A 22,728-nucleotide genomic window follows, 5' to 3' on the forward strand; every position below is an offset into this window, starting at 1 on the left:
AGCTGGAGACAAAGTCAAGCAGTCCCTGTTGCACCCCAGGCCTGGTCTGGAGGCTTTTCCTAGCCTAGAGGCAGGGACTGCCCTCCTCCACTCATATTCAAGAGCACTGGGAGACTCCTTCCACTGTAGGCCACCAGGACATCAGAACACGCAGCCTGGCAGGCTGGTTTCACTATACCAGAGAGCGAGAACCAAAAGATTAGCACAGCAATGCATCCTCTCCAAAAACAATGCAAAACAAATCAAAGAGCACAAGCCATGACTGACAAACAGATACACTCTACTTTAAAGCATTGAGCTATTTGAAGAAAGGAGGGATGATACAGCCTATCTACTACTGAAAATATCAATAATAAATATTTCAGAAGTTAGAATATATTCTTAATTATTCATGACATTTTCCTCTATTTTTATTATCATTATCATTACATGTGTGTGTGTATGTGTGTGTTTCCTTATTTTAAAGCCAACAAGGGGTGCGGATTTCTTTCCGTCTCCCCCTTCTCTTGACCAAAGGACCCACTGTTGTAAGTTTTCGAGACTACCTAGCAGGAAATTGGAAGTCAGGTTTTTATCCTAATTCCCTAGTTAAAAAAAAAAAAAAAAAAAATCCCATGTCTAAGATCCTGCTATATCAACTTAATCAGGTTTTTTTTTTAAGTTAAATTTGATTTTTAAATCCCTTGGGTGGTGAAACTTGTGGGTTTTTATCATTCTACTTCTATTTTTAAAGAGACTTATGTGTTTTCTTCCCAAATCAATCCAACAGAAAGTGAATTATGGTTAATGTATAACAAAATCAGAGTTACCTTTGGACTTGGGAGAATTATTAGCATTTTAATTTGTTTTGATTTGGTTTCCTATTTCCTCAAATTCAAAAATACCTTTCAAATCCAAGACTTCCCAAAATACTGGAGTTCTACAGACTGCTCTTTCTCAATGCATTTAAACTAAAAGGGCATAGTGGAATAGGAATCTGGCTACTGAATAATTTGTAAACCCTGCAGAAATATACAAACACAAAGTGCCAGTGCCTTGGTGAAAGGCATGGGGCCCAACACTGCACATGTGAACTTCTCGTGACCCTCACGTATACTTATATGATATATTGCAAATACCATAAAGCAGCATTGTAATTACAGGGAGCGATTGATTTTAAAAGGCCTATATCAAAATTAATACTCATAAAAATATAATAACCTGAACCAGAGAATTTAGTGATTAGAGCATTTTGAATATTATACTTCAAATTTATAAAGACCATGTATTATTACTTAGCATTCACAAAGGTTTTTAAAAATTGAATAGCTATGTGCATAGTGAAATCATTATATGCATAATCTAGATATAAAAAATGGGAATTAGAAAGCCCTCCACCCCATGTCCAGAACTGAAATCAATTAAGTTCCCCTAACGTAATTAAAATGCTGGTCCCGTGGCCCATCTTCCTGTTGGCAGGTTCAGAATGTTAGGGAACACTGCATCTGCAGAGAGACGAGCCGGGGTGCCCACTACTTAGATGCCTCAGAGCCAAGCCCTAGAGACGTCTTTTCCCAGTGAAAGGAATCAGCACGGAGCCCAAGGAGAAGGAAACAATGGCCGACTCTTGTGAGATCAAAGTATATCTTGGAGTGAAAATTAAACCCTCAAAGGAAAATGTTTTTAAATTCTTGTTTAAGCTAAAATGGCACATATATAATGAAATCCATTCATGGTTGGAGGAGCCAAACATCAGTCCGATAGGCCACCACAGCACATTAAAAATATCTTCCATGTGGCTGCTATGGTAGACCTTTAACAGAGATGAATAAATCTGTGCAACTATGAAAAGTCAGGTAAGCATGTTGGTCATTAACAATGTTTTAGGAAAATTTCAGATATGTGGAAATACAAGAGAACAAAACTCCCGATGTCTAACTTTAAATCTGAACTGGTTCCAGCTGAAGTGACCACTTCCAGCCAAAAGAATGAGTATTTCTTTCTTGGCCTTCCAGCACCAAACCTCTAAAAGACGGGAGCACTGAATGAACGCAAGTGCTTTAGAAACAACAAACAAATACAGATGTTCATTCCTCTTGAATTTCTAGATAAATGACAGAGAGTGAGAATCATACTTGAAAAGCAGTTTATATTTTTCAAAGGACTTTTATAGATCTCATTGGATCTTCAAATAAGCCTTCCTTAGGAGAAAGTAAATTCAAGTTTAAAACAATTTTATTCCTCCCATTTAAAGTTAAAAAGAAAAAGAAAAAAAAATTCTTGAGATAGTCTCCGTTTTCCAGATTTCAAAAGTTAGTTCTCCTTATCATAGCCCAAATCTGTAGGAACAAGGATTTTCCCCCCTCCAAGGTTAGCTCCATTTTTATAAACTCCTTATCTACCGAGATTCACCTCTGCAAACCTCTGCAAATCCCTAGTTGTGAAGCCCTGATAGGAGAAGCTGGTACGAATAAATTCAAGACTGTTAGAGAGGGAATGCCTGACCAGATGCACCCAAGTAAGGAAGGAAAGTAGAGTTAATTGTACAATATCACGTATATTTATCAATTTCAGATAATGAGATCACAGAGGTACTCCGAGAGTTCAATCTTTATTGTTGTAGTTTAATGAATAAACAAACATGTTTGATTTTGACTTAAAGCACCCTGATACTGTCTTTCCTTACTGAAGAACTGAAATTCTCAATTAAGCTTTCTTACCCTGGTGATTTTCAGAAAAGTGATTCTTGAGGCTATGGATGAAATACTGTATTCATTTTTCAAAAAGGTATGCTTACTTGTACTTCTATCATCTGATATATATACATTACTACATTTAAATTTTATATCCCCTAATAGAATGTAACAAGGACCTTACCTTATTCACAGGTATGTCCCAACCCATAACAGGTACTCAATTAAAACTTTTTGAATGATTGAGAAAATAAACTGGATTCTATATTCTGCAGGGGAAAAAGTCAAAGTTTAGGCCTCTTAAAAATTGACATGTCTTGCAAAATTTACTCTACAGGCAAACTCGAAGAGAAGTCCAATGGGAAGGCGTCCTAAACAATGGCAGTGCACTCAAGATAGGCCCAATTCCAACCCTGGATTTCTCTGAATCAGCTACTCCTTAAGTTCATATATTACTCCACTCAGCCAATGGCAATTCCGGGAGAGAGGCAATTGATAATAATTATGTTTTCTGCCTTCTCTTGGGTTATGAATTTATCATGATGCAAAAGTTGAGCTACTCTGATGCCATGTTAACAATGATAAACACCATAAAGACAAAAAGAAACTAAATTTAAGCATTTAAATTCTGCAGGGGAGTTTATTAAACAGATTAACTGTGGAAAGGTAAAGCCACACAATTATGAAAAACAAGTAGCAACACTCTAGTTGGCTATTTGTGACAGTCACCTGAGGACGGATTTCAAATGCTCTCATTTCTGCAGGTATATTATCATGTATTTTATTGTTATGCATAGCTGCATGTTGATTAATTTGTATTCAGAAATTCTAAGTGGCAAATGTGCAAGGCATAGTAATACCCAGTTTTTTTTTTTATGGACATGGTGAAAATGCCTAAGCCACAGTTCATGAGTAACTCTTGCTCAACCAGTGAGCAAAATCTATAAAGGAGTTTTTCAAAGGCTTTGAAAGAGTTTCGTTTGAAAGAAAAATTGCAAGAGGAAGCCTCCCTTCCCTACTCCATCTCTTAAAGAAAAAAACAAAAAACAAAAAACAAAAAAACTAAGTCCAAAGAAAAACCATACAAAACAGTTAGATAACGTCGAGCTGCCAGAATCATCAATGTTGTCAGTTCATGTTCTTGTCTCCTTGCTCTCTGAGCATTTCCAATAAAATCCGAAAACACCAGTGATGACTCACACCAACAGACCTGTGCACCATAGTCAGCGCTTAAATAAGGGATAATGATACCTGCTAAATCCATTGCCTAAATGCAATCATGGAAGGTTCTTAAGAATAGTGAACCAAACTCAGTTTTCTGCACTAAGAAGATAAGGAGTGGCATGGATAATGGAAATGGGTGGAAAATATATATCACTGGTTTGAGAACACATCCTGATCCGTCCCTCCCCTCCATCAGGCCCCTGGTCTATAAACAATTTTCCCATTTGAAAGCCTTGCAAATTATCCACAATATGACCATAGGTAGTCAGCAGTTGACAGTATTCTCATCGCAAAGTTTTATCTACTACCTAAAATAACTCGAAGACACAATAAGGATGGTATTATTTCCAGGTAAGCACATTTATTAATATTAGTCAAGTGTATTTTTTTTTTTTTGGTTTACTTTTTCCTAATTTCCCATGCTTAAAATTTCTAATTGCTTTCTCAAGCCTGCTGCCCTGAGCACAGACCAGTCAAAGACTATACCAGTCAAATGCTTGCATACACCACCTTCGTGCTCATTTCTATCACAGACACCATGGACACAGCTAAAGTACTGGGCCTGGCCTTTTGTAAGCTCATGGTAGCACCCCAGTCATGACTGCAGACGTTCCCACCATTTGTCACTCTGTAATTCAAATATTTTCCCAAACCTTCCCTAGCAGCATATATTGAGTGGATTGGGAGATGCTGAACTATAAATCAGGAAGGGAAAGACACACTTTGAGATGGTGCTCTCGGGGAAAAAGAACAAAGCATCAGCCACCAGAACTCGGTGAGGAAAGGCAGTCTTGATGGAGGCACTCTGCCAGGGTTCCTTAATGGGGTTCCGCATGGCCTGCATGCTTATGGCTTAAAGGAGCTACAGACACCAAAACAGCCCACTTAATTAACCCAAAAACACAAAGTATGGGCTGGGAATCCGAGACCTACAGGAACTCTAGAAACAGAAACAACTGCTTCCTCGGGTGAATCATGCCAAGTCTATAAATACCCATGAGGCTGCAAACAGTCCATTCCATTATTTTAAAACATTATTATAAAAGAAGCTAAATTCCTAAAGGACCAGACGTAGGTTAAATCACAAAATGGTGATGATAAAAGTTAAGGTCCCCTCTTGAGTTAAAAAGAGAAGTAATTTGATCAAGAACCAGAAATTTGAGGTTCCAGTCCTGCTCCTTTTTACGCCTTCAGAAAATATTTGTGGAGTCCTGCTGAGTATTCACACTACAATCCTTAATTTCATTTTTGCAATGGGGAATTACTATTTTCTCTTATTGGTATATTAAATTCAACCAATAGGAGCAGTTAAGCAGACATATAATCATATGTTAAAAGGATCCTAAAAATAGTGCTATACAACAGGAACATGCCGGCATTACTTTATTGAGTCAAATGACAAGCTTCTTAGCACAAATCAGCCCTGGCAAAATTCAAGATAATGAATGAATTAAAGTACTGAGTACATATCAGTTTGACCAAGGAGACTCTTGTTAGATTTGACTTTCTACGTAAGCACCATGAAGGACTCAAAACACTTAAGTTGGGGCTGAGGGACACTTGGAACAAAAAGCTACCATAGACCCACTCTGGCTGAGCACTTTGTACAACTCCAGAAGGGAAAAGAGAATAGTAAATAAATGGTCTTCCAGCTGGAAGTGAAATGATGAAAGGTGAAACCTCGATGTTATACTTGTCGACTAATGATATTCACCAAAAAGCTCAAATTTTAAAAGGCCTGAAGCAGGCAGTTTGAAGTCATCTAAAATCCTGTTTCATCTAAGAGAATATGATTCCTATTCATTCAGCAGTGTCTATTGATGGGAAGAAATGGTTAGGCATCTGGTGTCTTCTCATTGATGCCTGCTTTCCCACGCAGTGAAGATGTTTCAGGGATAAGAGAACACCTTGGACTTTGCAATGACCTTCTTGTGTTCTGTTAGCTGCCCTTGCTCTCAGCACAAAAGCTGGAAGAGATGGGTCCCTGGAGAGGGGAGAAACATCAAGATACTTATGATGATTCTTCCAGCACCCCAGAATCGGATTCCTTCCCAGCCCACTCTCCCCATGGTCCCGGGGCAAATGTTATTTGATAACCATAACTCTATTGGCCAGAGAGATGATCTGTAGGCCATGTTGGTATAGTGTCCTGGTGACATCTTGTGGTGAAATAGAATAGAAATAAGCCTAAAATTCTACCCAGGGCTGCATTTGGGTTAACTAGAACCTAATTTCACCTTTGTTTTTCTACCTAAGTAATTTCTCACTTGATCCCTCCTCCTCTGAAGAATAGCCCATAAACAAGAGGCATATACTGGGGTCCCACAGACATACACATTTAACCATAAATCAAAGCAAACACTTCCCAGCGGTGATTATACAAGAGAAAGCAGTAACTTTCATTAGATAAATGAAAGATATTTCAAAGAGAGAACGATATTCTACTTTCCACTGATCATCATCTATTCCAAAGGACTAATCAATAAACAGGTAGCTGGAAGGAACTATGGCATGCAAGCGAAAATGGTCAGCTAACATGTATCTAGCTCCCAAGTCTTCTTCAATAAACCGTGGCTTAAGATGATAAAATTCCCTCAAATTTGTGTGAAAAGTTGTTTATTCAATTATGCATTCTATAATCTTAAGTTATACAATTTACAAGAGGTAAATTTGTGGTGTTTATCTACATGGAGGTAAAAGTGAATAACAGACAAGAAAAAGATTCCACAAATATAATGATTCCATAATAATATTAAGAATCTGCTTGATTACAAATACAGATGAAAGGATTACATAGCACTGAGGATGCTAACGATAAAAGAGTTAAACCATTTGAATTGAGAACTAAAAAAGTACAACAGAAGCATACGTAAATGCTAATATAATTACTGCTCTGTGTCCAAAGTCATTTCTTTTTAAACATTTAGAAGGCAAGAGGTGCATGTAATAGAAGTGATATGAATCTGTCTATATGAGGTCTTTATGTCCGGGAACAGCTCTTAACAGATTGGCCTGGTCAGTGGAAACGCATTTCCTGTGCATAACACAGTGAACCTGTACCTTTGATAAGTATGCCCATCAGCAGGAACCACAAAACAGCCATGCCTGGCCTTCATTACCTATTCAATGTGACAATAAATGAGACCAGATACACACATTTGTTACCTATTATTCTCTGAAGAGTAGCAACATAGCCGTGAGGCCTAAGCCATACAAGAAAACATCACAGGACATGGAGGGAAGGAGGGAGGGAAGGAGGGAAGGAGAGAGGAGGAGAGAAGGAAGGGAAGAAGGAAGGAAGAGAGAGAAGGAAGGAGGGAAGGAGGAGGGGAGAGGGAGGAAGAGGAGGAAGGGAGAAGGAAGGAAGGAAGGAAGGAAGAAGGAAGGAAGGAAGGAAGGAAGGAAGGAAGGAAGGAAGGAAGAAGAAGAAGGAAGGAAGAAAGAGAAGGAAGGAAGGAAAGAACTTTGTGGTATTTTTCTAGGCAGCACCAAGGATAATAATTGTTAAGATTATTCTGGCAGAATATGCATCCCTGAGAATGATGAGATGTTAAACATAAGATCTAGTGATTCACAGTGGTAGGTACCCTTCTCTTAGATGGCTGAAAAGTGTCAGGCTTGGTGCCGTTTCCAAACTGAATTAAACCTTAACGCCAATCCCAGGGGGTGGAATTAGAGCACATGACCGCATGGGGCTCATCTCTGAGAGCTTAAAAGCATCGCTCTCCAACCATTCATTCCGTTAACTTCTCAAATGTACCCAGACATTGCTGAAGAGTAGGTAATTAAGCCATATATGCTTTAATTCTCAAAGTGAGCCAAGATGCCAAGTTTTTTGTTTTGTTTTGTTTTACTTTATTTTGTTGTTATTGGTGTTGTTTTTCTTGTTATTATTATTATTAATTTTAGATGCAGAAGAGCAGTAAAAGCAGTGGCAGTATTAGAACTATTTTTTAAAGTCTCAGGTGAGAAAAGCACAATACAATATTTAAATATATTTGAAGTGAGCCAAATTTAAAAAATGGAGAATAGAATAAAATTCAAACAGATATACTACTTGTTAATTAAGGAAAAAAAAATCAAAATACATGATGTCAGGGTTTTTACATGTTAATCTAACATTTTATGAATTAAAATGAAATAATTGCAGTGAACTGTAGTATTCTCAATCAGCCAAGGTGTATTTACTGAGGAAGGGATAAATTATTCCAAAAACTGGTGTTGGGACAACTAATCAGTCATGTGGGGAAAAGAAGCTGGATTCTTACCCAATTCCTCATGGCAAAAATAAATAAATAAATAAGTAGATAAATAAATAAATAAGTCCCAATGAATTTAATGATTTTAAGGCCAAACATAGAAGTGTCTAAGTAATAAGACATCTATGTGAACATAACGTTACAATGGAAAAGGATTTCCAAGTGTAACAACTAAAAGCAGAGACCTTAAAGGACAGGCTAATCAATTTGGCTATTTGAAAATTAAACATAATTTTTTTTTAAAAAAGCAGAGATCATGAGAAAACATCCATGACATACACAACAAAGGGTAATATTCTTACCTGAATACGTAAAGACACGGGGATAGAAATCAAAGGACATGAATAGATCATTTTCAAAAGAGGACATTGTTGATAAGTACACAAAAAATGTTTAGCTTCACTAATAATCAGGGAAATGCACAGCAAAATTAGATTCAACATGGCTTAGAACATGATACTTATTCTTGGTGAAAATACAGTCAAGTAGCCTCTGAATTCTTCAAGAGGGCAAGTTAGCAATTTATCTCAAAGCCTATTCTTACCCTTGGAACCAGCACTTCCAAGCATACTCCGTAATCACTCATTGGTGTGTGCTACTAAAACATTCATTGCAATTCCGTTTACAATAGAGAAATATTGTAAATAACCTGTATGTCCAACATTAACGTATTGGTCAAATAAATTATGACACACTCATATATTACGACTTTGGGCAACTATTAAAAACGATTCCGCTGAAGGATTTAATAGCACAGAAATACTGTTAAGAGGAACAGGGCAGTTTCCAGGACAATTCTATTTTCTTTTTTTGACCTGCCTATATTTAAAACTTTTTCTCAAGCAATATATGTTTGCAATATCAGAAACTATGTGTATGAAATAACAACAAGGAAAAACAAACAAACAAACAAACACTTGTTCCACTCAATAGAGAAGGAAAAATAAGGTAGATGCAGCCTCTGGTCCCTTCCTTTCCACTGACATGTCATGGGAGCTTCAGCAGTCACTTACTCCTTCTGTGCCTTAGTGTCCTCATCCGTAAAACAGGATTATAACACCTTCCATGCCTTAGATGTAGAAAGAAGGCTAATGACACAATTCCATGAATATACTCTCTCTAGACACATAAAAGGCTATTTTATTGTGCTGCTGTTTTGGAAACTTGGTTGTCACAATTTCTGAGCTCCATTTAACAGCTGTGTCTACTGAGTTGGGCTCAAATGTCTTTCCCCTATAGCTCTGCAACGAAACTCAAACACCATCTCCTTCTAGAAACCTGGCCCAGGAACTTCAGCATCCCTCACACTAGCCACATCACCCTCTTGGGGAGCAGCCAAGGCCGAAAAGTACAAAAGGGCATATTCCCCACAAGTGCAAGGTTTCTCAGCCTCAGTACCGCTGACTTTTGGGGGGCAGACAATTCTTTGTTGCCTGACTGTCCTGTGCAATGAAGGACGCGTAAGCAGCATTCCTGGCCTGAATCCACTTGATGCCAATAGCAACTCACTTTCCCCTAAGATGTGACAACCGAAACATCTCCAGACATTGCCAAATGTCCTGGGTGGTGGGGGTGGCGGTGGTGGGGGGGAGTCCTGAACTACTGCACACAGGGAGAAGGGCTGTTTTCTCATTACTAATGGGCACAGGATCTAAACAGCTGCCACCCAGATCAAATAAATGATCGTCTCAAGCAGACCTTCTTGGCAGGGGTCCATGCCAGAGCCTCAGCCAGAATCTCAGGAGACTGAGGGGGAGATGACACGAAGGACATCGCTCCCCTCTTTCCTCCGGCTCCCTTCTCAGCCTTGAGCAAAAGGAAGGGGACAGCCCCCTGAACCTGGAGCTTATTTGCGTCTCCTCTGAGAGCGTGCTCTGAAAGCGCTACACAGGGAGCGTGAAGATCTTTCGTGAGATTACTTATCTTGAGCGTGTGTCACTTTTTCAGCACCATAAAACTGAAATACTTGAAATAGATGTCACTACATTTGTCATGAACTGACATGGCCAATTAATATTACAAATTCACCATGGAAAAACGCTTCCAGCTCCCAAGGTATAAACTGCTGAACATCACAATTTCATCTTGCAACAATGGGCCAACCTCGCCAGGGCTATAAATACGACAAAGTATAGCCCATGATTAAATGGTAAAAAGTGCTGTTCGTGGGGAGTCACTTTCCAGGGTTGACACTTGCACTGTGCCTAAAGTTAACAGGTACCACCGGAATCTTGGCTGCAAAATAACATTTTTTTCCAACCTTTCTTCAGGAAAAAGTTGACTGCTGCAGACTATGTGATTTTTTTTTTTTTTTTTTCTCCTCACAGCTAACAATTGGCACACTCATTACATGACATGAAAGATTCTGGACTCAGATTGTCCCAGGTTCTGTTGTCATTTAGCCATTTAGGCTTTTCTCTCTCTTTCTTCTTCATTCTTTTTCTTTTCTTTCTTCCTTTCTTTTTATTTTCTCTCTTTCTTTTTTTTTTTATTAAGTGGTGTCATAGCCAAACTCTCACTCCTAATGAAGTACAGCTGGGCCCTTAGCCCTGAAGAAATACATGCTGGAAATGAACTGGAAAACAACACTTGGCCTCCTTTAAACTTCCTGTGGGCCAACCTTGCCCCACTGTGCCCCCTGGGAGTCAGCCAGCTTCTTTTCCGGCGGCCATTTTAGCAATCAAGCAGGAAAAAAAAAAGAACACCATTGCTCCAAGTCACACAATGATTTTGGTGATTTTCAAACATTCTCCATTCACCTCTGCGAATGGAGAGCGTTTTAAGTGAATTCCACAGGCTGTTTTTGGAGCTGAAAGGCGCTGACTTTCCTTTCTCGGCAGAAGTTTTAAGTTCCAGTCCTGTGGCTTAGTTCTTTATATCGTTGGTTTGTAGGACAGAGAGAGCATTAAGGAAAGAGATTATGTATTAAGGAAAAATAAGTCCTGGCCAATAAATTACCCCCAAACTGAATAAACAAAGTCAGCTTTGGAAATTAGGTTTTGGAGGAAGGTGAAGCCTATAGGCACAAGTGTATGAAATCAAAGAGAAATGTGTCAAAAACAAATTACAAATCTTCCAAATACGGGATTACACATGAATGGATGGTAATAATCACACATCAGTCAAACTCAATGTGTGTACTATGTCTTGCATTTCATCAAATAGAGTTAACTCTTGGGTCATTAATTAGCAACCTCGGTTCTAGGTACCAGAATATGAAAGAGGCTATATATAGAGTACACTGATCCTGCCTCAGTGTTGTGATTCATTTTCTTATCTACTTCTCTTTTTCCTTCCCTCATTCTGCTAAAAATGTCCTCTGAAGAAAAATGAAGACTTTTCTTTTAAAAGGAAAACATGCAAGTCTTTGCTCACGGAGTTCATCATTAATGGACATAGGAGATTGCTTTCTTCAAAGTACACTTAATTACTAACTCCCTTACATCTAATACCCCCCCCAAAAAGCTATAAGAAGTTTTATGCATTTACATTATATTTTTCCTTATACTCTCAATAATGAAATCTTTCTTTTATGAAAGCTGAACCACTCCATACAAAGAACAGTTTACTCCAAGACAAACAGAAATTATAGAAAATATAAAAATCCCACTAAACCCTTTAATCTCTAACTTTCCAAGCAGGTGAATTAATATAGAGGACATCCAAGATTTATTTTCTTTAAGCTCCGACAGTAAAGAGTGTTTCAAAGTCATTCTCAAAGCTCTGGAGATTTTTTAAAATCCAAATGAACCAAGCTTAACTCTATGGTGTGATATGATATATAATAAAACCTATTCCAGGATTCACCTACTTAAAGATATATGGTACATTTGGATAAGAGAAAAAGAAATTAGAAAATCTAAAGATATAGGGATCTAATAGTTAAAATTTTTGAAAAAAGATTTTTTTTGCTTCAAGTAATAAATCCAAGCTTCTCGGTGGATATTTTAAATCTTGATTTTAGAATGAGCCCCCAAAAATTTATTGAAGCAAATACCAGGTGAAGGGAAGAAATTATGAGCATGTTTTCCTATAAGAACAATGTTCCCACCCTGTAATTGTGGGTACTTTATCATCACATTCAAGCTTAGAATGGCCACTTTTGGGTCCTTTTATTCTTCATGGTCCATGTTACACCACCTCCTATAAACCGCTTTTCATGTGAAAAAAAAAAAAAACTGTAGTTTTCTTCTCGTTAAATTTCTTGTCTTTTACAAGAAAACATTAAGCATATTTCAAATAAAAAAAAATTACAAAATCAATAGCCATGTCAAAGATTAAGTATCCAAGCTAAGACAGCTGAATAAAAAATAAACAAATAAGTAAATAAATATGATAAAATAGAACAAAAAAGCTTTGATTTTATAGTTGATTATAAATTTTATGATCTGAAGGTACCATGGAGACCGTTAGGAAAGCAAAAGAATAGTTAGACGGCCTTCGGGGATTATTTAGAAGTCATTTCAGTAATGCAGCTATGACCAAAATGAGCATTTGTTAAATATTTGTTATTCACTTTAGCAATTACTCAAATTGAATAAACAAAGTAGGCTTTGAAACTAAGGATTTGAGGAAGGTGAGAACTGAATGAATGAGGATATGAAACCAGAATGAAACAAGTTCATGTTGCTATTTTGCTTAAATGGAAGCATCCGTGACATAACGGGCCTATGTACTATAAAAAAGCCATCAGCATCACTTTTGAGGTCCACAACACACAACTCCCAACTCAAGAATACAGCAAACAAAATCCCTAAACATGATAGACACCACTGGATGAAGAATTCGAATGAGTGTCTTAAATAAACAAACATCAGCAATCACTTGGGCATTACTTTATATATCATAGACGGATAACCCATTTTAAAATTAATTGTGAATGTGTTCATCAAAATACACTTTAGAGAGTAATCATACTGATGCTTCAAGGGAGACTTAAAAAAATATATATTATAGGTTTACTGAGATATAGTTGATGTACCAATCAAGTCATCCATGTAAATTATACAATTCAATGTTTTTTAGTATATTCCCAGATTTGTACAACCACCACCAGTCAAGAGGAAAGGAGAGGGGCGGTCCAGGGGGAGGGGAGGTGCGGGGGAGGGAGGAAGGAGAGAGAAAAGAGGAGCCTGGCATCTATGGCGTGTTCTCGCGGTATTTGTTGTTGCGGTTTCTCGCTGTTTCCCACGGTAATAGAGCTCTATTTGCCTGATTGCCAAATAAACTCCCTTCCCAAATAAAGTGAGAGAGAGCAAAAGAAAACCGTTCACTCGCAAAACTGAGACTCACCGAGTTAAAAAATTAAGTTGTACAGATCAGAAATGTAATCATAGGAGACAAGCTCTGAGAGTTTTTCAATCACTGTGGGGCTGCATCAATTTAAAGTCATGTTACATTAAAGAGAAAAACGTCTGGGAGAGTCTCCCCATGTCACTTTAGATTAGATTTGTTGTTGTTACCAGGCTGTGCATTTTGTCGGCTTTATTTTACATTTTAAAGAAATGGCTTAATGCCTATGAATAAGAGACGTATAACCTATGACTTCTTCTCGGTTGCCCAGAGATTAGTGGACAGCACAAATGAACATGAAGAGTAAAACACATACTGTTTGTCTAGATTCATATTAACATATTAACTAACTTCCTTAGAGTAATCTAACACAGGGTAACTTCAAATACAGTGATTTTTTTTTTTCATTCTGCTCCACTTAATTTAAGAGTTACACAAAAATCAATTTGTGGTCTATCTCCCTTCAGCAAGTCTACCGTGTAGGAGGGAATTGGAAAATTCCACCCAATTCGTCTCCATGTCTCGTCAAGTGTGACTTCCTTCATCTCACCAAGATCTTGTTAAATTGCATATGAGTTTAGTCCTGGGGCTCCGAGGACTTCTAAACTTCAAGTTGCATAAAAGTGACACTTCACCAATTTAAGTGATAAGTTTTCAAATTGTGAAGCGTCTAATTGCAACGATAAATTCACCTTGTTTTCCTCGATGGCTAGACATCTGTATCTTTAACAAACAAAAGTGGCAGTTTAAAAACAATTAGACTGGAAAACTCTAATGAATAAAAATCACTGTCTCTATAGATAGCACATAAATGTCGTGGATGTGCACAGTTTGGCACACGCAGGCTAAGGGCAATGTGAGCCAAGAAGGGGCTCTCGCTTTAAAGTAATGCTTTCTCTGCTTCCTAGGATGGACATTGAAAATCTACAAAAAACATTAAAACTTCACAGTGACAGTCACCAGTGTAGCAACTTGTCATTATGTTCTTGTTTGTTTGTTTGTTTGTTTGTTTGTTTGTTTCCCTTAGAGGAAGGAGAGTGGTCTTGGTTTTGGTTGACAGTAGAATTCGATAAAAGATCGTTTGCTACCTCGTATAGTCCAAACATGATGCCCTTCAACAAACTGCCTTTTAAGGACAAGGACATGGAGAAAAGCAAAAGCAAGAAGCGACATGGGGTGGTGAAAAAACAAGGGGGTTGGGTAGGGGTGGGCCTCTGCTTCCCGTGGAAGAGAAGGCTACTGCTGAAAGACAAGAAACTGGCACGTGAGGGTCCAAACTGGCTCTGAGTGCCAAGGGCAGGAAGTCTGGAAGGATCTAGGAGGGTCATTTGACTGCACTCCATTCCAGCTTATGTGCTGACTCCACACCTGACTTCCACAGAAGATGAGTCTTTACGGCCTCCACGACATACAGAAATATTGATCCCTGTATCCCTATATATTAAACATCCTTTCTCAGTAGGTGATATAACTGTTTGCTGAGTGAATGCATGAATCTTGCATTTAATGTTTCAAGCATGTGCAAAACACTTTGCGTGACACCTGACACATAATAACTTTCAATAAGAGATTTTGCTTCTTAGCCTCTGTTAAGCTTTTTGGTCTCTATTGAGGTCGAAAACTTGAAACCTGGCAGAATAGTCTGCTAAGGCTCTGATCTCATCACAAGGCTCATGCTCAACACAGCAGAGATTTACAGACAGCAGCGTTCCGCGTTTGGTAGTACACTAGCCCATGCGATTATTTGGGGCCCTTTATTTGTTTTCGACTGCTCAAACAAAGGCTATTTCCTCCTTGTCTTGTATCTCCTTGTACCTAGCTTATATAGGCTCAGCAAGTGTGTACCTATATAAACACTGCTTCCACCAGCCAGAAAGCAGGAGTCCAACCAATTATCCTCACTCTGTATACCATCTAACTGCTCACACACCTTGAGAGGCAGGGAGGGAAGTCAGGATGAAACAGTAAGGAAGGGCTGGATTTGTCTTACTGTGTACGCAGGGCAGAGGGCCAGCATCAAGTGGCAGACAGAACAATGCCCCTCCCCATTTCAAAGATGCCCAAGTTCTAATCCCTGGAGCCAATGAATATGTTAAGTTACGTGGCAAAGGGGAATACAGATTGTAGATGAAATTAAGGTTGCAATAATATAAAATTAAGGATCGCTAATCAGCGGAACTTAAAATAGGAAGATGACCTTAGATTTCCCAGATGGGCCCCATGTAGTCACAAGCATCTTTAAAGTTGGAAGAGGGAGGCGGGAGAGGAGAGGCAGATGAAGACGCGACCACAAAAGAAAGGCACAGGGAGATGCAACACTGCTGGCTTTGAGGATGGGGCCATAGCCAAGGAATGTGGGGACCGTAAAGGTGGGGAAAAAGATTCTCCCTCAAGCCTCCAGAAGGAAACGCAGCCCTTCGGACACCCAAATTTTACCCCGGTGAGACCCATGTGGCTTCTATCCTACAGAACTGTAAGACAGTAAATGTATGATGTTTAGGTGCTAAACTTGTGGTAATTTGTTACAGTGCCGAGAGAAAACACATGGAGACAAGGCACATAACTCATTAGTCAATCTCCTGGTTTTCTGATTTGCAAGTATCCAACCAAAGTGTGGATCTGCTTTAAAATAATTAAGCCAGACTGTGGGGATTACAAAAACAAACAAACAAAAATTTATTATCATTATCACTTTAATCTTTGTTTTTATTATGATTTTTTGCTTTTCAGCTGTTCTTATTTCTACAACCAGATTCACGAATTTATTGAGACAGTATGGCCTACACAAGTCACCTGCCCAGATGGGCAGCATGCCTCTTGGATGAGGGCACTGGCTAGCCACGAGATCTGTCTACATTACACCTCTTTACTAGCTGTCCTATCCTGAGCCTGTTCACTCCTCTAAGCCCCGGCTTGCTTATCTGTAAAATGGAAATAATAATCATCCCAACAGATCCACGAGACTTAAGTGATGTGCCCGAGAACACAGAGTTGCATAGCAAAGACAGAAATATAATGCAGTCTCCCTTCCCCTGCTAACATTGCTTCTCCTACGATACCCAGCATCTATCAAAACCTTCTGTGACTCAGATTGGTGGGTTTCAGTCTGTATTGACTAAAACATCAAGGACAATCCTCTTAATTTAAACCCATTCTCATACAAGCCCCTACGAAGCTATTTGAATATAATTAAATACCATATATTGTCATACCAACGGAACTAAAATATACTGAGCCCAGGTTCAGTCCAAATCAAATGTTTAAACAGAGAATATTTATTTGGTAATCTTTATTCACTGATTAGTGATATTCAACTTATTTTTACCGATAGGCAGCTCATTAACAAATGAACAAAAACATAAAATCAGACTATGAAACCAAACTGACAAAAGGCCAGACTGGGTGGAGCACAGCTAGGCATGAAGGTTACAAAAAAATGAAGACCTGGCATTGCTCGCAGCAGGCTTAGCTGCCGCTTATCTTGGGACATGAATATTAGAACACTGCTAAGCAGTATCTCCTTTAGGGCCTGATTGGTAGGGACAATAGTTATTCAGAGGAAGATGCAATCCCAGGAGGCTGAGGTCAGGAAAGAGGCTTCAGGGGAGGCTTCAGACTCGAATAGAGGGGGTGACTGGTGGGGAGCAATGGTGATAATGACAGGGCTCTAATAGCAGACACTGATTTGAGTGACGAGTGCCAGACACAGTGCTTGGTGATTTATAGGGGTTGTCATCTAACCCTCGTGAAAACCCTCAGAGGTAGCAACAATTATAAACCACGTTTTACAGATGAAGGAAGAAGTTCAGGGAGGTTTGGGGCTTGGTCAAATCTCGCCCAGGTAGGAGTTGGCAGGGCTTGGACTTGGACCCCTCAGTCTGACCTTGAAAGCACTTAGATACTCCAGGCACCGGGAACAGCAGTGACTTTGAAGGACAAGCCTGTGGCAGAGACAGGGATCCTGAGACCTGAGGGTCTGGACAGTAAGTATGAAATGTGAGAGCTGACATGGCACCAGCAATGAGCCTAGCCATGCAGTCACAGCTACCGGCTGCAGGGACGTGAGGTGACTCTGCCAGACAAGGTGCCCTGGCCCTGGGGACAGATGGAGCACACACCACAGCATAGGTTGGACCTCATTTCAGTGCTCAGAGGAGCCAAGGTAGCTTTGCAAGGGAGCTTTGCAGCAGAGTGACATGTTGATCAGCTCCTGCTCTGCGGCAGGCGGCCCGACCCCTCACTCCCCGGACAGGTCTCAGACAGCCTCCTGAAACTGCCCTGGGGGCCCCAGAGGCCCTGAGGTCTCCACAGCTTGTCACTCAGCCACCGAATACACTTAGTCTAATTGGATATTATTCCTTCTTTATGAAGCCAAGCAGGTTGTTACCTAGTTCCCTGGGTAAGACATTTGCAGCTTCATTTTGCAATTACATCTCCCTGGTATTTGTCATGGCACAGAAGTGAAATCTCTGTGTCGCTAGTCCCCAACGTCATCTTTTCCTTCTGCTTAAAGCATAGGTGCTATGCAAAGTCTTTTTTAATCTCTAAGCACTTTTCCATCCTCTACAAAAAAAAAAAATTCCTGCGATATCTGACCAATTATTTTCTAACCCACATTAAAAATAAATGCCTTTTCCATTGCCATGTGGCAATTATTAGAACTGTTCACCATTGTCCTGGATCTTCTGTTCTTGGAAGCACACAGTAGGATTACATTTCCCTGTCCTTTCAAAGTTAGGCATGGCTGTGGATTTGTTTTGGCTAATGAACTATAGGTGGAAGTAATACTTCTGGTGAAAGCTTTTGAAGTCAGGCACTGATTTATCATATACCCTTCCCTCTGCTACAAAAAATGACAGAGGTGTGTGTAAGAGATAGTGCTTGTAAGATAGTGCTGAGGACAGCCTGATCCCTGAGTGACCCAGAGTCCTCCTCCTCCGTCTTCGGTCAGGCATCATGAGTGAGAAAAAACTCATTGTGTTAAGTCCCTGAGAACTGGGGATGCTTGTTACTGCAGCACAACCTCATGCATCCCGACTGGTAGAAGCCATTTTAACCATTTTGAGTCCCATCTTTGTGTTCCACCTCCTTGTCACTGAGTTGGCTGTCTTTTTTGGACCCCAACATTATGGGACTGCTCATGAGTAACCAATGGTGGGCTGGACAGGCCTCCTAGGTTGCAGTGTTGACCCTAAATCCTGCATCTCTTTTGATTTCTCTCTCTACTCAAGACTCCTTCTTTCTTGGACATAATTCAGATTCACAGAACAAGAAAATGGACCTCACTTTTCTCACCAGCTCATCTGGAAAGGATTACAGATGGACACCCTCCACCCACTCCACATTTCAGTTATGGAATACAAATCCAGGCGCAGCTGGCCTGTTATTCCTCCCAGGCATTCCTAGAACCCAACAGGAGCCACGGGTGTAGCAAAGAGGGGTTATTCCTCCGTTTCCCCTGGCACATCACCACGATGCCTAGGGCCCCAGTCCGTTTGGAATGCCTTAGTGAGTGTTGCCTCTGACTTACATCTTTTCCTACAAACCTAGATTGATCAACCTCTCCCTTCAGAGAAGAAATCAATCCACTCCTCCTCCATCTAGTGGGACTTCTTTCTGTAACAGTATCTGGAAGGAGAAAGCTGAAATGTCCTCAGCTGTACTGCTGCAGAGGCCAGGTGCTGCTCTCTGGAGTAAGGTTAATACCTCAGCCGGGCATCCTGCTGGGAAGGGCAGATCACAGCCCTATATTCCAAGCAGATGCTCACTTGCTGGCTATTCTTACGTATCTTTCCCAAACACCCCCCAAAAGGAGAATATAATCACATGTAGTTAGCATGATTACGTGCTAGGGACCTAACATGAATTATCTGTAATTTTCACAGCAAACTAAAAGCTCAGAGGGCTTTAATGGCAGTAAGTGGCAGAGTCTGGATTTGAACCAGGTTCTTCCAGTGCCAGGTTCATGTCCCTCCCATTCCACCAAACTTCCATTTGTCATGCCTTTGTGTCTATATGTGTATATGTGTATGCATCTGCATTGAATTATGATAAGTGGTGTGTCATGTGTGTGTGTGTGTGTGTGTGTATTGTGTCTTGCGTGTGTGTGTGTGTGTGTGTGTGTGTGTGTGTGTGTATCTTCTCCCTGTCAGGAAGATCTCTGCCAATCCTATCTGAACTGCAAAGCTTTGCTCCTATTTCCTTCATCAGCTGTTCCATGTTACCTATACTTACCCCAAACTCCTCCTTCTGGAACTTCTTTTCCACAGTGCTGGTGCTTTAGTTTGTTTGGGTTACTATAACAAAATGTCATAGACTGGGTGGCTTAAATAACAGGCATGTATTTCTCACAGTTCTAGAGGCTAGAAGTCCAAGATCAAGGTGGCAGCAAATTCAGTGCCTGGTGAGGGCCCTCTTCTTGGCTTGTAGGCAGCCACCTTCTCACTGTGTGCTCGCATGGCCTTTATTCGGGGAGTGCTCCTGGAGAGCTCCCTCTTTCTCTTCCTCTTCTTTTAAGGATGCTAATCATATAATGAAATCCCTTCCTCATGATGTCATCCTACCCTAATCACCTCCTAAAAGCCTCATTTCTGAATACCATCACACCGTGGGACTAAGGCTTCAACATGTAAATTCTGTGTGTGGGGTGGGGGAGAATACAAACATTCATCCCATAGCAGGCGTTAAAAGAATTAGTACTTCAAGTCTAGGCACACAGCCTTGCTGCCTCATTTTTGTAAGTTTCCAAGGCGCCACTCTCTGTGCTTTGTAACAGGTTTTGACAATGCAACAGCAGCAGAGGCGGTGGCAGAAGCTACCAACATCCACAGGTGCTTTCTAGATGCCAGGTACTTTATTAAGCAGCTCACATGTATGATCTCCTATCCGTGTGGCTCTCTCCTGCTCGCCAAACATGGCTCTCTCTGCTCAAATGTCACTTCACCAATGAAGCCTTCCCTGACAATCCCGACAAAGGCTGTGCTCACAGTAGGCCCACCATACATATCGGAAGAATGAATGAGTGAATGAAAAAATGAGTCAATGAATAAAGGAATGAATTTTAAAAAAAGCCCTTCAAAGCCATGTTTGTGGACTCCTTGTGATGTGTCAGTCTCACATGACCGCCATGAGAAGGCTCGACTGGTTCCATCACCACCTTTCTGAGAAGTAACACCCATCCCGGACCCACGGGAAATTGGCAGCACTGGGATTGAACCCATGGTCACCCATCTTCTTCCACTGAGCCGGGCCAGGGCCAGAATCAGAACCCATAATAAATTCCTTTTAGCCTTCTAGCCTCTCAGTAGGAATATCTGAAGTATCTTTAATCAAACTTTAGAGGCTCAAATTGCCCACAGTTCTAGAAATGCCTCCAGTTACTATGGATTTATCAGTGAAGAGAATAAAATAAAGAAAATTTGTTTCATAGTTAAAGCCAAGGCCACTTTATCCCAGATGTACTTAAATCACTTAGCTCTTAACAGAATCTTTAACTATAAATATACTAAATTTGGTAGTAGGATAGATTAACTACAAAAGGAAATTAACACTGCCTTAGAGAATGAAGATAACATATTAAACCACTGATAGGCTACTTTTGAGAATTATAACTGAGTAGACCTAACATTTTTAAATGGATATTAGAGATGATGAAATACTACTTGGCCACCCTCTGGAATGCAATTGAATTTACATTGATTAAGGAAGAGAGGAAAAATCTAGTATTATATGAGGCCTTACATTAAAAACTTAAAACAAGCTCCAAAATGACTCCTTAGAAAATAGGTTTTGGTGACTAAATGGTGTGTCATTAAGTCCTCCAGCAAGAAACTGCAGTATTTAGTTCCATTACGAACGAGTATGTACAGGATTTCATTTGTGGGTAAATTAACACTTGCCTTCCAAAGAGACCAGCAGCAACAACAAAAGTTTGCAAGTCTTTGCCATTAGCCCTGTTTGCATTCTCCAAAGCAAACTGACAGTCTCATGATGCAGTACATTGAAAATCCTCAGCGGTATCGACTGCCTGAAGCTGATGCTTCCCCGTTAAATACAGCACAGCTCAATTAACAGCTCTTCAATATACAATTTAATTTTTCTTTCATCTTGATCCACAGCCTGGCTCAAAATGAGGAATGCTAGAATAGATGTACTTTGAATATTGAAGCAAGTCTTTATAAATAAACCTATCACACTTGTAATGATTTCTGTCATAACATGACAAAATAGATGAAGCTCGGCGTCTGGCACTTCTGCTCACACGTCATTTTTCCAACATCACCAGAAACTACAATTTTTTTTTTTTTGGCTTTTCTCTAATACTTTTTTTCCAGTTATCTCTGAATAGCATTCTGCTGTTGGAGAAAACTTTATCCCTTTTTATTTTCTTCCCTATATGACAATTCTTCAGAAAGAATGAAGAAAATTACTATTCTGCTACTTACATGTAAGGTAAGAAATGTAACTTATAAATGAATTATGAAGGTCTTACCCTTGGAAAGACATACATATTTCATCATAAATGTGATCCATAACACTTACTCCACATACAGTATTTATGTTTATACATGATTATTCTAGGTTTTTTTAATCTCAGCAAACCCATACTTTCATAAGCAAATCCAACATTCTCCTTTAACCTGTAAGGCACAAAACAGAATGTACAAAAGGTACTCCCAATTGACCCTGCACAAATACTCTCTGCCTGGATGGAAGGTATTATATTTATAAAGAATGCTGTGAATCCAGTGATTCCTCAAAGGCATACAATGCAGTATTCAAATGGCTCCATGTGCTTGCTGTTGGTCAAAGAGGCAGATGTTTCGCTTTGGACCAAAGGCAATTTCCTCTGTTTAAACACATTCACAAAAACGAACTTACAAATGTTTAATGCCTCAGATAGAAGCAGGGTAGCAGTGACTTGGATTTCTCACACTTTTTTTTTTCGAGCTAGGTGAGGAAAGAAACAAGGCCCTCACACTGTAAATGAATAAAGTACCAGGGGAGAATGACTAAAACCCAGTCCGCTTCTGATGAAATCATCCCAGCGGTCTTTCTTAGGCTGTAAGGTTGGGTTCATTGCCAAGTTGAGATACTGGGTGACGTCACAGCCACATCATGATGACAAATAGACCTATTTTAATTTCCTGTTTTTATCCCAGGGTATTTGATCACATTATAAATGATAGCCTACTTTAAAAATTCAAAATACATTTCAGATTTTTCAACTCACCGAATATTTAGCATGAAATAGAAATTACATATAAATGTGTATGTATATA

At 39.7% G+C, this 22,728-nt stretch overlaps 1 protein-coding gene across 19 annotated transcripts in view; it reads right to left on the reverse strand.

The window, feature by feature from the left end:
• WWOX (WW domain containing oxidoreductase) overlaps positions 1 to 22,728 on the reverse strand; it is a 932,057-nt gene that overhangs the window by 825,313 nt on the left and 84,016 nt on the right. The window contains exon 6 of one of the 19 annotated variants that reach the window (XM_039888506.1): positions 621 to 5,880. The exons of the other annotated variants lie outside the window; for them this stretch is intronic. Coding sequence (XP_039744440.1) covers positions 5,836 to 5,880 — 45 coding nt within the window. The 3' untranslated portion in view covers positions 621 to 5,835. Of the gene's footprint in view, positions 1 to 620; positions 5,881 to 22,728 lie in introns of those variants that run through there. 19 annotated transcript variants of the gene reach the window in all.

The sequence above is a fragment of the Pteropus medius genome, unplaced genomic scaffold (genome assembly GCF_902729225.1).
Source record: "Pteropus medius unplaced genomic scaffold, Ma_sr-lr_union100, whole genome shotgun sequence".
Taxonomy (NCBI): domain Eukaryota; kingdom Metazoa; phylum Chordata; class Mammalia; order Chiroptera; family Pteropodidae; genus Pteropus; species Pteropus medius.